This window comes from Pseudophryne corroboree, chromosome 11 (assembly GCF_028390025.1).
Source record: "Pseudophryne corroboree isolate aPseCor3 chromosome 11, aPseCor3.hap2, whole genome shotgun sequence".
NCBI lineage: Eukaryota > Metazoa > Chordata > Amphibia > Anura > Myobatrachidae > Pseudophryne > Pseudophryne corroboree.
The window spans coordinates 302502934-302520912 of record NC_086454.1 but is presented as its reverse complement, the minus strand read 5'-3'; the positions used below and the strand labels follow the sequence as shown (position 1 = coordinate 302520912).

Genomic DNA, 17979 nt, shown 5'->3' with positions numbered 1-17979 from the left:
CTCTCAGACTCGCATCCGTCATGAGGAGGGTCCAATCCGGAATCCTGAAACTCCGACCTTCCAGTAGTTTGGAGGACTGCAGCCACCACAGAACAGAAATCCTGGCCTGAGGTGACAGCCGAATCATCCGGTGCATCTGTAGATGTGATCTGGACCACTTGCTCAGGAGATCCAATTGAAATGTTCTGGCATGGAACCTCCCATATTGGATCGCCTTGTATGAGGCGACCATCTTCACCAACAATCTGATGCAAAGATGGATGGATACTAGAGTAGGTCGGAGCACCATGCGGACCATCTCCTGAAGTTGCCTTGCTTTGTCCTCCGGGAGGAACACCCTCTTGGCCACTGTATCTAGCAACATCCCCAGGAACAGGAGCCGTTGGGTCGGCTCCAGGTGGGATTTCTGTAGATTGAGAATCCACCCATGGTGTGACAGAAGTTGGATAGTGTGGTCGAAATGGAGCAATAAAAGCCCCCTGGATCTTGCTTTTATCAGATGATCGTCCAGGTAAGGGACAACATTGGACCCGGAGTTGGAGCATCATCTCCGCCATTACCTTCGTGAATACCCTCGGAGCCGTGCACAGGCCAAAGGGTAGTGCCAGGAACTGGTAATGATCATCCAGTAGGGCAAACCTCAGATAAGCCTGATGAGGTGGCCAAATTGGAATATGAAGGTAGGCGTCCTTGATATCCTAGGAAACCAGGAATTCCCATTCTTCCAGGCCCGCAATCACTGCCCTCAGGGATTCCATCTTGAACTTGAAAACCTTCAGGTAAGGATTCAAGGACTTTAGATTCAAAATGGGCCATACCGAGCCCTGCCTCATTGTGGTATCGGTACTGGAACAATGACGTGGGACTGGACCAACTTTCGGATGGCCTTTTGCAACGTAACCTGCATATCCTCAAAAGCTGGTAAGCTTGATTTGAAAAATCGTTGGGGAGGAGCACCATCGAACTAAAGCTTGTAGCCCTGAGAAATGAGTTCCCTTACCCAGGTATCCTGGCAGGAGCCTCCCCAGATGCGGCTGAAGTGATGCAGTCGAGTTCCCACCTCGAGATCTCCTCGGGGTGGGTGGGCATCGTCATGCTGTGGACTGGTGCTCTGTTCCTGAGAACCAGAACTGGTGCTCTGTTCCCGAGAACCGGTGGTGGCAGATCTTTTTTGACTTACCTCTGGTGCCTCTATTCGCATTGGAGGCCCTAGATCGAAATCTATTAGACCGAAAGAACTGCACAGACAGCCCCAGGTAGGGGCCCCAGAGGGGAGAAACATGGATTTCACAGCCGTGACTTTGGAAATCCACGTATCCAACTCAACCCCAAAGAGCCATTCCACAAAAAAGGAGAGGGACTCCACACTGTGCTTTGATTCTGCGTCTGCTTTCCACCGACGCAACCACAAAGCCCTGCGCGCCGACACTGCCATGGCAGAAGTCCTAGCATTAAAATTACCCATCTCTTTAAACGAATCACACAGGATGCGTGTAGTGCCCTGAATGTGCTTCAGGAGAGTCACCATAGTGGCCAGAGGCATATCCCTGGAGAGGCCCCCCTGAATTTGAGTAACCCACGTATGAATGGCATGGGTCATCCAGCAACCTGCTATGACCAGCCTCTGCGATACACCTGCTGCCATGTAAATATATTTGAGTGTAGCTTCTATTTTTCTGTCCCCAGGGTCCTTTATAGAAAAGGAGCCCGGGGCAGGCAGCACCGCCTTTTTGGACAGTAGAGAGACTAATACGTCAACCCCCGGGGGTTCCTCCCAAAATTTCCTACCTTCAGGAGCAAATGGGAAAGTGCACAAAAACTTGTAACATCTGCGGTGTAACATCTGCCCTAGCAGCTAAGTCTGCAACAGCCTGTTGTAATAGCTGAGTTTTCCGCACATTAGCAGTGAGCTGGGATGACATATCAGACATCATAGTTTTAAGAGACCCAAGCAAGGAGGGCTCTGGACCCTTTCTCCCAGCCCCTTCATTGATTTGTGAAGATTGGCTGCATTGTTCATATGAAACAGAATCAGGTGATACTGGAGAGAATCTAGTGTGACATACACTGCACAGCTTGTATTTACCCATGTTTCACAGTAAGCACAGTAACACACACACACACACACACACACACACACACACACACACACAGTATACTTTTCAGCCTGCCCTTACTGTATGTGAGAGGAGACACACAGAGAGACACCAGCACACCCCTAGCTGCACAGCCCCAGTGAAGCAGACAACAACTTATATCAGTTTCTGTCCTGTAGAGGACCCAGATAGTGTACAATAGTGGCTCTCCCCCTTTGCTACACCCTGTACCAGTTTTCAAGCGTGTCCTGTGAGGCAGGAAGCGCTGTGTGTGCTGTCTGTGGCTGCATTAAGCAGAGGAAGGTGCCAAAATGCCTCTGGTCCCACTCTGAGGTAGCTCCGCCCCCTCCAATTGCGCCAAAGCTGCAGTGATTTTTATACTGGCAAAGTCTCCCGTTTGCTTAAAAACATCACACAAGTGCTAGTTTCTAGCTATTTTAAAGCCAGTCTACACGGTGGGCTCTAGCGGGTCCTCCCCAGGAGGGTCCCGTATGCCACGCCCCACGTTCCGCAGCACTTTGAACCGGGGACCCCCCTAGCGGATCCCCCATATGTCCTCCCTCACCCCTAACTCCCACAGTGCAGGTATGCTGTTGCACAAACAGCATACCGAAAATAAACGTTTAAAAGAAATTGAAGAAAACTCTCTGGAGCTGCAGAGATGTGCATCCTCTCCTGAGGGCAGTTTTTTCTAAACTGCCTGTGGGAGGGGGCATAGAGGGGAGGAGCCAGCACACCCAGTGAAGAAATTTAAAGTGCACCGGCTCCTTTGGACCCTGTTTATACCCCATCGTACTAAGGCCCTCATTCCGAGTTGTTCGCTCGTTCTTTTACTTCGCATCGGTGCGATTTTCCGCTAACTGCGCATGCGCAATGTTCGCACTGCGGCTGCGTCAAGTAAATTTGCTAAGGAGTTTGGTATTTTACTCACGGCATTACGAGGTTTTTTCTTCGTTCTGGTGATCGGAGTGTGATTGACAGGAAGTGGGTGTTTCTGGGCGGAAACTGGACGTTTTATGGGTGTGTGTGAAAAAACGCTGCCGTTTCTGGGAAAAACGCGGGAGTGGCCGGAGAAACGGGGGAGTGTCTGGGCGAACGCTGGGTGTGTTTGTGACGTCAAACTAGGAACGACAAGCACTGAACTGATCGCACTGGAAGAGTAAGTCTTGAGCTGCTCAGAAACTGCAAAGAAAAATCTTTTCGCAATATTGGGAATACTTCGTTCGCAATTCTGCTAAGCTAAGATTCACTCCCAGAAGGCGGCGGCTTAGCGTGTGCACTGCTGCGAAAAGCGGCTAGCGAGCGAACAACTCGGAATGAGGGCCTAAGTCTCCCCAATATCCCTTATGGATGCTAGAGAAATTACATTGTCTTTGTGATTGTTTATGGAAAGCAGTACAGTTCCTTTGATGAACTTCCTGTTAACAAATCCAGTTAGGAAAAACTGTCCTTGCAATTCAGGCCTTCAAATTCCCTTACCACCTATTATCATATACTTATCCCTTTTAGGATATACAGGAATTCTATGGTGTTAACTAATAGTGCGGGAATATCAATAGATTACACTGAAGCTGAAGCTAAACATTACTCATAATACACTAAAGCGGTTTTAAAACAGTATAACATTTTACTCTATTTGGTTTCACTCAGTGACACTGTTTGCTGGCCTCACCTTCATAACGGCTTCAGTGTGCTCCAAAAGCCATCCGACTAGAGCGTGGCCGGACTCGTGGTAAGCCACCACCCGCCTCTCCTCCTTCGACATGATCTTACTCTTCTTGACTGTACCTGCACATAAAGAAGCCAGTGTATAAATGGTCCACGCTGCTTTATACAATCTATGAATGGTGAGCAAACGTCTTAATTTTAAGTAGGCTGTTTTGTCATGGAAGACGTAAACCTACAGAAGACCACCACAGTTACCACAATATGGGGGTAATTCAGACATGATCGATCCCTGCAATCAGGTAGTCGCCGCCTACAGGGGGAGGGGGAAATCGCTGTGTAAGTGTGCGTTCGGATGTGTTGGAGAGACTGCACAAATTAATTTTGTGCAGTCTCTGCGCAGCCCAGGACTTACTATTCCAGTGCGATGATCAGGGCCGGAGCGGATGTCAGAAGCCCTCCCTCGAAATGCCCGGTCCCTCATGCGTTCTTCGGGACACCCCTCAAAAATAGTCAGTGGCCACCCACAAACGCCATCTTCCTGTCAATCTCCTTGCATTCGCTGGTGCAATGGGATTTTTCGCAAAATCCCGTCGCTGCCCAGCGCGCCCCAGCGATGCGGACCGTCACACCTGCGCATTGCGGTGCACACGCATGCACAGTACAGACCTGATCGCCCGCTGTGCGAAGCAGCGATCAGGTCTGAATCGGCCCCTGTGTTCTCTTTGGAAAAAGCACACTACAGAGAAACTACAGGCGAATGATTAATAAACTTCCTAATGATCCCTCTTCCAATCAGTATATATTGTCATTTCTAGCCCAGCATCAAATCACTCCAATGCAGAGAGAGGATTATGGAGGGTAGCGTAGGGCCTAATTAGGCATGGATTGCAATTGCAAAGATGCTTGTAGCAGCTTTGCAAATGCAGTCCATAACAATGTAATTGCAGTAGGACGTGCATACCACCTCTTTGCTGTAATTGCGATCGCAGACCTGGATGAACAGTGCGACCATTGGTCTGAGCAGTGCGACTTGCAAGGCCAAGGAAATGCGTCTGAGACGCAGTCCTCTGCCTTGCCACTCCCGGAAAACGTCCCCAACGCCAGCCACCCCCGACCTATCCTCCGAACATTTTAACGATGCAACCCGTTCTGCACCTGCGCAGTTTCCCGATTATTGGAAAGTGCTCAGGGAGTCGCAGAAGCGACTGAAGCTAAATTAGGCCCCTAGTTCCCAGTAGAGGAACTCCAACCAAGCAAAGGTATAAGAGAATTTTAAAAAGTCCATTAAGAGTGTATTTAAAATTTACCCTTATATTCAGTGATGGGACACATACAAAATAAAATTGGTGAGTAGTGATGCACATGTCATATGACTCGTTCTGAAAGTGTTTTGCAATAGAAAGAAAGGTAAGACCAGCTACTTGCGTTTTAAGTAGTGTTGTGTAAAGTGTTCTGCGGTCTGTATAAAAGTGCTCGGCTTGCATCACAGAAATTGACAAGTAACTTCTAACATCCATATACTTTGAAGTAGGGTGCCCATTTAACACCATCATATCAATAATAGGATTTTAATTACCTTCCGGTAAATCCTTCTCTCGTAGTCTATAAGGGATATTGGGGAGACTTAGTACGATGGGTATAGATGGGGTCCAAAGGAGCTAGTGCACTTTAAATTTCTTCAACTGGGTGTGTTGGCTCCTCCCCTCTATGCCCCCTCCCACAGGCAGTTATAGGTAAAACAGTGCCCGAAGGAGAAAGGATATACATGAGAGAAGGAACATAACAACAATGAGTGGTGAGATTTATACACCATCACACCACGAACACAAAACAACCAGCAATGGCTGGTAATAAAACAGCAACAGCTGAACAGGTAACTATATAAGAGATAAACTGCAGAAAAGTCAATGCACTGAGGCGAGCGCCCAATATCCCTTATGGACTACGAGAAAAGGATTTACCAGTAGGAAATTAAAATCCTATTTTCTCTAGCATCCATAAGGGATAATGGGAACAGATTAGTAAAATGGGGATGTCCCAAAGCTTCCAGAACGGGCGGGAATGTGCAAAAAACGTCTGCAGGGTATCCTCTTTGGCCAGGGTATCAAACCTGTAGAACTTCACAAAGGTGTTCTTCCCCGACCGGGTAGCAGCTCGGCATAGTTGCAAGGCCGAGACTCCATGGGCAGCCACCCAGGAAGACCCCACCGATGTTGTAGAGTGGGCCTTCAGAGACTGTGGAACAGGCAAGGCTGCCGACACATTACTGTTGGATAGTAAGCCTAAGGCAACAAGCAAAGGACTGCTTTGAAGCAGTGCAACCTTGTTTCTGCGCATCATAGAGCACGAACAAGGAATCCGTCTTTCTGATCCGAGCCGTCCTCTTGACATAGATATTCAAGGCTCGCACAGCATCCAACGCCTCCAGAGAAGCAGAAGTGTCAGAACTTGACGGAACCACAATAGGTTGATTCAAATAGAACGCATAGACGACCTTCGGCAGGAACTGCTGCCTAGTCCTGAGCTCCACTCTGTCCTCGTAAAAGACCAGGTAGGGACTTTTACACGATAAGGCCCCCAATTCTGAGACACGCCTAGCAGAAGCCAGGGCAAGTAACATCTCCGCCGTCCACGTAAGGTTCTTGTCTTCTACCGTCATCAGAGGTTCAAACCAGGAGGACTGTAGAAATTCCAACACTACATTCAAATCCCAGGGTGCCGTGGGCGGCACAAAAGGAGGTTGTATGTGAAGTACCCCTTGCAAGAAGGTCTGAATTTCTGGCAACACTGACAATTTCTTCTGGAAGAAAATTGAGAGCGCTGAAATCTGGACCTTAATGGAACCCAGACGTAAGCCCTTATCCACACCAGCCTGCTGGAAACGGAGGAAACGTCCCAAGTGGAACTCCGCAGGCAGAACCAAGAGACATATCTTCTCCACATAGGATGATAGTGTTTTCACATCACAGGTTTCTTGGCCTGAACCATGGTAGCACTAACCTTTTTGGAAAGGCCCTTGTGAGCTAGTATATTCCGCTCAACCTCCATGCCATCAAAGAAAGTCACCCTAAGTCCGGGAATACGAACGGTCCTTGTTGATGAAGATCTCTTCTCAGTGGCAGAGGCCAAGGGTCTTCGACGGACATGTCCAGAAGATCCACGTACCACGCCCTCCGAGGCCAATCCGGGGCAATCAGAATTGCCTGAACTCCTTGATTCCTGATCTGCTTTGGCACCATTGGGAGCAATGGAATCGGAGGAAACAGGTAGACCAGCCGGTAAAGGCCAAGGCAACGTCAGTGCATCCACTGTCCTCACCTGAGGGTCCCTGGTTCGTGAGCAATACCAACGAAGCTTCTTGTTGAGTCGAGAAGCCATCATGTCTATTTGTGGGCAGCCCCACCGGTCGATGATCTGCTTAAACACCTGATGGTGGAGCCCCCACTCTCCCGGGTGGAGATTGTGACGACAGAGGAAGTCCGCTTCCCAGTTGTCTACTCCAGGAATGAAGATTGCAGAATTGCTCTTGCATTTCTTTCTGCCCAGAGGAGTATCTTTGACACTTCTCGCATGCAGGCCCTGCTTTTTGTCCCTCCTTGTCGATTGATGTACGCCACCGCCATGGCATTGTCTGACTGGACTTGGATCGCATTATCCCCGAATAGAGGAGAGGCCTGAAGTAGAGCATTGTAAATCGCCGCAAGTTCCAGAATGTTGATCGGAAGTAGGGCTTCGTGGGCCGAACACTTGCCCTGGAACTGAGCCCCCTGGATGACAGCTCCCCATCCCCTCAGACTCACATCCATCGTTAGGAGGATCCAATCCTGAATCCCGAAACTTCGGCCTTCCAGGAGATTGAAAGACTGCATCCACCACAGTAGGAAAATCCTGGCCTGAGGTGACAGCCGTATTATCCGGTGCATCTGAAGATGTGACCCGGACCACTTGCTCAGGAGATACAATTGAAATGTTTTGGCATGGAACCTCCCATATTGGATCGCCTCGTATAAGGCTACCATCTTTCCCAACAATCTTATACAAAGATGGATGGATATTCGAGTAGGCCGGAGAACCATTCGGACCATCTCCTGAAGTGTTCTCGCTTTGTCCTCTGGGAGGAACACCTTCTGGGGCACCGTGCCCAGCAACATTCCCAGGAACAGGAGCCGCTGAGTTGGCTCCAGGTGGGACTTCTGTAAATTGAGGATCCACCCATAGTGTGACAGGAGTTGGATAGTGCGGTCTATATGGAGCAATAAAAGCTCCCTGGTTCTATCGTCCAGATAAGGGACAATATTGACCCCCTGGACCAGGAGTTGGAACATCATCTCCGCCATAACCTTCGCGAACACCCTCGGAGCTGTGGACAGGCTGAAGGGTAGCGCCTGGAACTGGTAGTGATCGTTCAGCAGGGCAAACCTCAGGTAAGCCTGGTGAGGTGGCCAAATCGGTATATGGAGATAGGAGTCCTTGATATCCAGGGAGACCATGTACTCCCGTTCTTCCAGGCCCGCAATCACTGCTCGCAAGGATTCCATCTTGAACTTGAAAACCTTTTAGGTAAGGGTTCAAGGATTTTAGATTCAAAATGGGCCTCACCGAACCATCTGGTTTCGGTACCATGAACAGGTTGGAGTAGTAACCCTTTCCCTGTTGTTGCAGTAGCACTGGAACAATGACTTGGGACTGGACCAATTTTAGTATGGCCTGTTGCAGCGTAACACGCGTATCCTTTCAAAGCTGGTAAGCTTGATTTGAAAAATCGTTGGGGAGGAGCGCAGTTGAACTCCAGGTATCCCCAGATGCGGCTGAAGCGACGCAGCCGAGCTCCCACCTCGAGATCCCCTCTGGGTGTGTGGGCACCGTCATTCTGAGGCCTTAGTGGAAGCTGAACTGGTGCTTTCCTGAGAACCTGCGATTGCTGGTTTTCTTGTCTTACCTCTGGTACCTCTAGCTGCATTAGAGGCACCTCTGGCCCTAGATTTAAATCTGTTAGACCAAAAGGACTGGGTAGACGGTCGGGTAGGAAAGTCTAGCCGGCGGGGCCCCAGAGGGGAGAAACATGGATTTTCCCGCAGTTACTTTAGAAATCCACGTATTCAATTTCACCCCGAACAGCCAATCCCCGGAAAAAGGGAGAGACTCTACACTGCACTTGGACTCTGCGTCCGCTATCCATTGACGCAACCACAAATCTGCGCGCCACCACTACCATAGCAGTGGTTCTAGCATTAATATTGCCTATCTCTTTGAGAGAGACACACAGGACACGTGCAGTGTCCTGAATGTGTTTTAAGAGAGTCACTGTAGTGACCAGGGACATATCCCCCGAGAGGCCCTCCTGAATTTGAGTAGCCCACGTATGAATGGCATGAGTCATCCAGCAAACCGCTATGACCGGTCTTTGTGATATCCCGCTGCTGTGTAGATAGACTTCAGTGTAGTCTCTATTTTTCTATCCCCAGTGTCCTTTATGGTAAAGGAGCCCGGAGATGGCAGTACCACCTTTTTAGAAAGGCGAGAGACTGATACGTCTACACAGTTTCCTGCCTTCAGGAGCATATGGGAAAGTGTGCAAAAACCGTCTTGACACTTGGGGGTATATTTACTAAAATTCGTATTTTTCCAAATGAGGTTAAAGTTCAATCACGAATGACATCGAAAGTGTAAAATTGCAACTTTTTGAATTTATTACGACTAATTTACTAAGCTGTCGTATTCCGCTTTTTCGTATTTACCGATGTCGATGTCATTCGTATTTTTTGGCAGTGTTTTACGTGAGTGAATTGTAAAACACTGCCGACTTTAACACAATGAATCTCAGCCGGATCTGTGAGATCCGTGCTGGGCTTCATTGTGCACCTTTCGTAAAAAATAATACATGGTTAAAATTAAAAAAAAGAAATGTGTGGGGTCCCCCCTCCTAAGCAAAACCAGCCTCTGGCTCTTTGAGCCGGTCCTGGTTGAAAAAATATGGGGAAAAAATTGACCGGGGTTCCCCCATAATTAATCAACCAGCACCGGGCTCTGCGCCTGGTCCTGGTTCCAAAAATACGGGGGACAAAAAGCGTAGGGGTCCCCCGTATTTCTGAAACCAGCACCGGGCTCCACTAGCCAGATACATAATGCCACAGCCGGGGGACACTTTTATATTGGTCCCTGCGGCCCTGGCATTACATACCCAACTAGTCACTCCTGGCCGGGGTACCCTGGAGGAGTGGGGGCCCCTTCAATCAAGGGGTCCCCCCCCCTCCAGCCACCCAAGGGCCAGGGGTGAAGCCCGAGGCTGTCCCCCCCAACCAAGGGCGGCGGATGGGGGGCTGATAGCCTTTTTGTCAAAATTTTAATATTGTTTTTAGTAGCAGTACTACAAGTCCCAGCAAGCCTCCCCCGCAAGCTGGTACTTGGAGAACCACAAGTACCAGCATGCGGTGGAAAACCGGGCCCGCTGGTACCTGTAGTACTACTACTAAAAAAATACCCCAATAAAAACAGAAGACACACACCTTGAAAGTAAAAGTTTAATTCATACATCCACACCTCCATACACACATACTTACCTATGTTCACACAAGGGTCGGTCCTCTTCTCCATGTAGAATCCATGGGGTACCTGTTGGAAAAATTATACTCACATAATCCAGTGTAGATCGGTCCTCTTCTGTTCTATTTGTAATCCACGTACTTTGCAAAATAAAAAAACGGACACCCGACCACGCACTGAAAGGGGCCCCATGTTTTCACATGGGACCCCTTTCCCCGACTGCCAGGAACCCCCCCTGACTTCTGTCTAAGAGGGTTCCTTCAGCCAATCAGGGAGCGCCACGTTGTGGCACCCTCCTGATTGGCTGTGTGCTCCTGTAGTGTATGTCAGGCAGCACACGGCAGTGATACAATGTAGCGCCTATGCGCTCCATTGTAACCAATGGTGGGAACTTTGTGGTCAGCGGTGAGGTTACTTTCGGTCAACCGCTGACCACAAAGTTCCCACCATTGGTTACAATGGAGCGCATAGGCGCTACATTGTATCACTGCCGTGTGCTGCCTGACATACACTACAGGAGCACACAGCCAATCAGGAGGGTGCCACAACGTGGCGCTCCCTGATTGGCTGAAGGAACCCTCTTAGACAGAAGTCAGGGGGGGTTCCTGGCAGTCGGGGAAAGGGGTCCCATGTGAAAACATGGGGCCCCTTTCAGTGCGTGGTCGGGTGTCCGTTTTTTTATTTTGCAAAGTACGTGGATTACAAATAGAACAGAAGAGGACCGATCTACACTGGATTATGTGAGTATAATTTTTCCATCAGGTACCCCATGGATTCTACATGGAGAAGAGGACCGACCCTCGTGTGAACATAGGTAAGTATGTATGTTTGGAGGTGTGGATGTATGAATTAAACTTTTACTTTCAAGGTGTGTGTCTTCTGTTTTTATTGGGGTATTTTTTTTAGTAGTAGTACTACAGGTACCAGCGGGCCCGGTTTTCCACCGCATGCTGGTACTTGTGGTTTTCCAAGTACCAGCTTGCGGGGGAGGCTTGCTGGGACTTGTAGTACTGCTACTAAAAACAATATTCAAATTTTGACAAAAAGGCTATCAGCCCCCCATCCGCCGCCCTTGGATGGGGGGGGGGGGGGGGGGACACAGCCTCGGGCTTCACCCCTGGCCCTTGGGTGGCTGGAGGGGGGGGGACCCCTTGATTGAAGGGCCCCCCACTCCTCCAGGGTACCCCGGCCAGGGGTGACTAGTTGGGTATGTAATGCCAGGGCCGCAGGGACCAATATAAAAGTGTCCCCCGGCTGTGGCATTATGTATCTGGCTAGTGGAGCCCGGTGCTGGTTTCTGAAATACGGGGGACCCCTACGCTTTTTGTCCCCCGTATTTTTGGAACCAGGACCAGGCGCAGAGCCCGGTGCTGGTTGATTAAATATGGGGGATCCCCGGTCAATTTTCCCCCCATATTTTTTCAACCAGGACCGGCTCAAAGAGCCCGAGGCTGGTTTTGCTTAGGAGGGGGGACCCTACGCATTTTTTTTTTGGCAAATTTAACTCTTTCCCACCCCTTCCCACTGATAAACATGCACGGATCTCATGGATCCGTGCATGCTTATCAGAACACGGTAAAAAAAAAGCAGGTCTGTTTTATTTTAGCACTTTTTCACGATTGGTATTTTTTCACGGCAGTGTTTGGCTATTGTCGGCAGTGTTTGTGAATTACACTTTTTAGTAAATGACCGTGTTCTACCAAATTACAGGCGAATTTGACCGATGGTGTATTCATTCGTATTTTTTTACTTAGACTTCCAAAAAAATACGAATGCCCTCATCACTGCCGTGATTTGAGTTTAGTAAATTCCCGAGATGACACTTTGAAGAAAAAACACCATCTCGGTCAAAATCGGGACCTTAGTAAATATACCCCTTGGTATTTTTTATCTGGATTTTTCCAGGCTAACTTAAACAGGTCATCTAACTCTGCAGAATCAGGGAAAGTGACACAGAGTTTGTTCTGTGTTAAGAGTTTTTTTTGAGTATTAGCAGTGAGCTGAGATGACATGTATGACATCATGAATTTTATGGCACCTCGCCAGGAAGGCTCTTGGACCACGTCTATACCCCATTGGACTAATTCCCCAATATCCCTTATGGATGCGAGAAATATTATTACACAATATTAAACCCATATTTGTGCAAATGTACATCCATAACAATCACCTGCGTAATTACAGTTCCCATTTACCTGCAATCACTCTCTCCACGGCATACTCAAAGTTTAAGGTGTCTATGGACTGGTAGCCTTCCCGTGCAGCATGCAGAGCTGCCTCGTTACAGATATTAGCGATATCGGCTCCTAGGAGGGAACACACACAGCAGTTATTGGGAGTCTGTGAGATGTAGGACGTCTTAAGAAAGTCACAGGCAGCATCCGTTATCAACCAAATGCCAAACTGCGCCTAGCCTCATACCACAGACAGCGTGCGAGGTAATCAGAGTACAATAGGTGTGGCTAACATAAATCCTCATAACTGCTCTGTATTTAGACAAAAAGTGTCAGATAATTACTTGACATCCCTAATTACGAGCACTCAATTAAAATAATAATTCTCTCATCTGGTGCTTACGTGTTACTTATAAAAATGTATGTTTCTTCTCTCCAGGAAGCAGATACAGGTATTGTGCATTTTATATTGAACAGCTGTCTAATTTTTCTCTTTGCCAAAAGAGTATCTCTGTACCACTAAATCCGGGAGTGAGCTCAGCCAGGCGCAAGGAGTAGACGGTCCCAGGTTGCATCAGTTTCAAGCTTTTCATGTGCTGCTCAAAGATCTCCCTTCTCTCCTAAAAAAAAACCAGAGAGAGTTGGTTTGTAAACTGGAACGGTGTTTAAAGGTATGAAGATAACCAGGGACAAAACAAAGGAGGGTTCAGCTAAAATCAGATGATGAGTATTAGCTATACACCTAGGGGGAAATTTATTGAAGCTTCGAAAAATGAGTAGAGGCGATGATGCCCATATCAGCAAATCAGATTCTGTCCATCATTTCTCTATTGCAGCCTAGAAAATGATAGACAGAATCTGATTGGTTGCTAGGGGCAACATCACCTCTTTTCATTTTTAAATGCTTTAGTAAATGTACTCCCTAGTCTCACCTGTAACGTGGGGAGGTCAATAAAAATGTGTCTATCCAGGCGTCCAGGCCTCACGAGCGCACTGTCCAGGATGTCAGCCCTGTTCGTGGAGGCCAGCACAATCACATGATCAGTTGTACCCATACCTACGACAGAGGTTAAAGGTCAGACAGGAGTTGCTGAAAGATAAGTTGTAAAATAAAGAAGGACCTACATGTGGTTGCTCATACGCTCTTAGGAGAAATAGACACAAGGTCAGATAACTCAATGAACATTACAAGACTGTCGGCTATCTCCCATGAATATAATGCTGTAGCCATACTGGCTATCTACAGAATTCACTTTGACAAACTACTTCCCAATGTATGAGGAGCTATATATGCAGTCATTCCAGACTGAGAGCTACAGTATTACACTGCGGAACATCTCAGAGAGGAAGCCATTGCACAATTCTAGGTGTAAAGCATTCCTATTCACTGGCAGACAGCTCCGGAGCCCAAGCCTGCGTCACTCACACTTCTCTATCTACAGCTGATGGTGAGAGGAAGAAAGCACACCTGCTCAGGGCCACATATCTACACTAGCCACAATTAAAACGTTTAGTAGACAACTTACAAAATGGTGGCCTCCTAACTACCCAATGCAGTGTGGAACTTCACTGGGATTCCATATTAATAAGATTGCCTAGTGCCAAACATATATAAACATAATTACAAAGTCTGACTTTTATAGTCTACAATGGTGGACATTAAAGGGCCCTGTATTGAAGGCTGCCCATCTCCACAGCCCCAACAACTACCAGTGTCTTTGGGTAGGGCAAGCATAATGAGTACATGAAGACTGATTAGTGGAATCAGTAACAAGCGTCTAGGGACAATGAACGACCAGACCTAAACATCACAGGAGAGGCAAGTGGTCTTCTCACCGTCCATCTCCACTAGCAGTTGGTTCAGTGTCTGTTCCTCCTCCGTGTTAGAAAACGCGGCCATATTTGTAGATCGCTTCTTCCCTACGGCATCAATTTCGTCAATGTAAACAATGCACGGAGCTCTGGCCCGGGCCTCTTTGAACAAGCTGCGCATGCGTGCTGCTCCTAGACCTAATTATCCAAACAAGGAGAGGGGGATTAAGGGATAGCGATAAAGCACGGCATGCAGACAATAAACAGGAAAATAAAAGCACAGCTAGTCTATTCTGCAGTAACAAAGGGGCGCTAGGGTTTGGTGAAGTAATGTGCTGCAAGGCACAGATTCTTGTTTACAGTGGCCTGGTACTTGTACTTCCATCATATGGAAGTACATACCCTCTCTAAACAATCTTACTTCAAAAACCTCCTCTCCTCCCAATCCTCAAACCTCCGGCGCCTCTTTGCCACTGTCAACTCGCTCCTCTGCCCACCCCCGCCTCAACTCCCCTCTTCACTTTCTGCTCTTGACTTTGCCACCTACTTCACATCCAAAATTGACTTCATTCATCAGGACATAACATCCTACCAGATCCTGAGCAACCCCCCTCCTCCATTTCCCGACCCCCCCCTTTCCTTTCCTCCTACCATCTCTGACATCTTTCTTCCCTGTATCTGGAGAGGAAGTCATGGTCCTCACCCCCCTCCACCTCCCCCACTTGACTCTATTCCCTCCTGCCTTCTCCGCTTCCTCTCTTCTTCTGTCTGTTCCCATCTTGCCCATCTACTCAATCTCTCACTCTCATCAGGCACTGTCCCTTCTGCCTTCAAGCATGCACTTGACTCCCCTATCCTTAAAATCCTACCCTTGATCCAACCAATCTCTCCAACTACCGACCCATCTCTCTTCTCCCTTTTGCCTCCAAACTCCTTGAGTGTATTGTCTACAACCGCCTCACTGTCTTTCTTTCTTCCTACTCACTGCTTGACCCTTTCCAGTCTGGTTTCCGTCCTCAGCACTCCACTGAAACTGCCCTCATGAAAGTCTGCAATGACCTCCTTGCTGCTAAAACTAGGGGCCACTACTCTCTGCTTAATCTCCTTGACCTCTCTACTGCTTTTGACACTGTAGACCACCCTCTCCTCCTGCAAATCCTTTACTCCCTTGGTTTGCGTGATACTGCTCTATCCTGGCTGTCCACTTACCTTTCTGACTGTTCCTTCTCTGTCTTCTCTCATAACTCCACCTCCCCCCCACTTCCTCTACCAGTAAGTGTCCCCCAAGGATCTTTTCTTCGGCCTCTCCTTTTCTCTCTCTCTCTCTACACATCTTCATTAGGTGAGCTCATTAGCTCTTTTGACTTAAAATATAATCTCTACGCTGACGATACTCAAATCTACCTTTCCTCCCCTGACCTCTCCCCTGCTCTCCTCACTCGTATCTCCAACTGTCTCTCTGCTCTCCTGGATGTCCCAGCGCATCCTTACACTTAACATATCTAAGACTGAGCTGATCATCTTCCCTCCCTCCCGCATAACCACACCTCCCACAATTTAATTATCCATTGATGCCACCACTATCTCCTCTAGCCCCCAAGTGCGATGTCTTGGAGTAATCCTCGACTCCTCACTCTCCTTCAAACAACACATTCAGTACCTCTCACAAACCTGCCATTTCCATTTCAAAAATATCTCCAGGATCAGACCCTCTCTCACCCAGGACGCTACTAAGACCCTCATCCACTCACTGGTCATCTCCAGATTGGACTACTGCAATCTCCTCCTATCTGGCCTCCCTCAAAAATGCCTCTCTCCACTCCAATCTATCCTCAATGCTGCTGCCCGTCTCACCTTCCTCACCAAACGTACTACATCCACATCCCCTCTCTTGCAGGACCTTCACTGGCTACCCTTCCCATTCAGAATCCAATTCAAGCGTCTCACACTCACCTACAAAGCCCTCACCCACTCTTCTCCCTCTTACATCTCTGCCCTTATCTCTCTTTACATTCCCACCCATCCTCTTCGCTCTGCTAATGCACGGCATCTCTCCTGCCAACTGATTACCTCCTCCCACTCCTACCTAAAAGATTTTGCACGTGCTGCTCCCTATCTTTGGAATGCTCTACCTCTCCCCATCCGACTCTCCACCTCTCTACAAAACTTCAAACAGGCTCTCAAGACCCACGTCTTCACCAAACCCAGCCAACTCTCCTCCTAACCCTCTTGTCTATGCTCAGTCTACCCCTTCTGTGTCACCCCGGTCTGTTAGACCCTCACCTTTTAGATTGTAAGCTCGCAAGAGCAGGGACTTCTTTCCTCATGTGTCTTTCCTATTCTTACTTACACTATCTTATACTCCTTACTCCGTTTGATGGCACCTAACCCCAGGTTTTCTATACCTGTCCTATATTGCCTTGAACTGTAAGTGCTGTTTTCTTGTTTGCTCATTTGATTACGTACTGTGTAATGGGCGCTACGGATCCCTCGTGGCGCCATATAAATAAAGGATAATAATAATTGAAAATAACTTGTAAATATTTCTAAATATAAAGCAAAAGATGCAGCAAATAACCCGAACCAAGAAATTGTGGATAAGGGCATGCAAATATCCACATTCTGCCGCTGTGCCCCATAGGTTTACAGGCAGCAATTTCCTAAATATACATATAAAGAATAAAAAACCTGAAACTTATAAAATATATAAATCCACATAAAAACAGCATTTTTTTTTCTTTCCACAATACAATGCTTTACCTCCAATCACCTCCACAAACTCTGAACCGGCTATTGCCAGGAAAGGCACCTGAGCCTCTGTTGCTACAGCTTTTGCCAGAAGCGTCTTTCCACAGCCTGGTGGCCCGAGTAGCAACGATCCTTTAGGTACTTTTGCCCCTAGGTGTAGGTAGCGTTCTGGGCTCTATGAAAGCAAAGTATAATAATTTGCATATATTCTCATTTTGATTCTGCTGATACCTGTGAGAGCTGGTACATTTCACCCATGCGGCAACAAGGACAGAAAACGTCCCGTAAATATTATGTGAACAATGGGCTACAAAACCTAAAATTTCAGTTTGTACATTATCCCTACTGAGTAGTCCATTCAGGGAGCGTCAGATGTGCCATACTGTAGCTCTGGGTAACAGGGCAGAGCAAGAATAATGCCTTCTATGGACTATAAAGATTAGCCAGTTTTAGCAAGGGCACTAGACCTGTCACCTGGCTAAACTCACAGCAGAATGCTCAGCCATCACATTCACACCAAGGTCATAGTCACCAGTATTTAGGATAAGCAAGAACATTGCATAAATGCAGTATTAAACCTTAACTAAACTCCTTCAACACAATATCTGTCTCATCCACTTGTTATCACAGTAAAAATTAAATAAAAACTTATTTTCGATTTTGCATTACTATGTCTAAACGATAGTCATCTGAGGGAAATACTTAAAACAGGTTGTTTAATTCACAAGGAGCAGGAGCATTCAGTCATCTCACTGTGTTTGAAAAAAATAGGATTTTAATTACCTACCGGTAAAGCCTTTTCTCGTAGTCCATAAGGGATATTGGGGAGACTTAGTACGGAGGGTATAGATGGGGTCCAAAGGAGCCGATGCACTTTAAATTTCTTCAAGTGGGTGTGTTGGCTCCTCCCCTCTATGCCCCCTCGCACAGGCAGTTAT

General features: G+C 47.7%; 1 protein-coding gene across 3 annotated transcripts in view; it reads right to left on the bottom strand.

Annotated features, from left to right (window-relative positions):
* SPG7 (SPG7 matrix AAA peptidase subunit, paraplegin) overlaps window positions 1–17979 on the bottom strand; it is a 150227-nt gene that overhangs the window by 36573 nt on the left and 95675 nt on the right. For all 3 annotated transcript variants that reach the window (XM_063945541.1, XM_063945539.1, XM_063945540.1), the window contains exons 8-13: window positions 17054–17216; window positions 14318–14491; window positions 13414–13538; window positions 12999–13101; window positions 12503–12613; window positions 3769–3884 (exon numbers count right to left, since the gene is read on the bottom strand). In XM_063945541.1, coding sequence (XP_063801611.1) covers window positions 3769–3884; window positions 12503–12613; window positions 12999–13101; window positions 13414–13538; window positions 14318–14491; window positions 17054–17216 — 792 coding nt within the window. The remainder of the gene's footprint in view (window positions 1–3768; window positions 3885–12502; window positions 12614–12998; window positions 13102–13413; window positions 13539–14317; window positions 14492–17053; window positions 17217–17979) is intronic.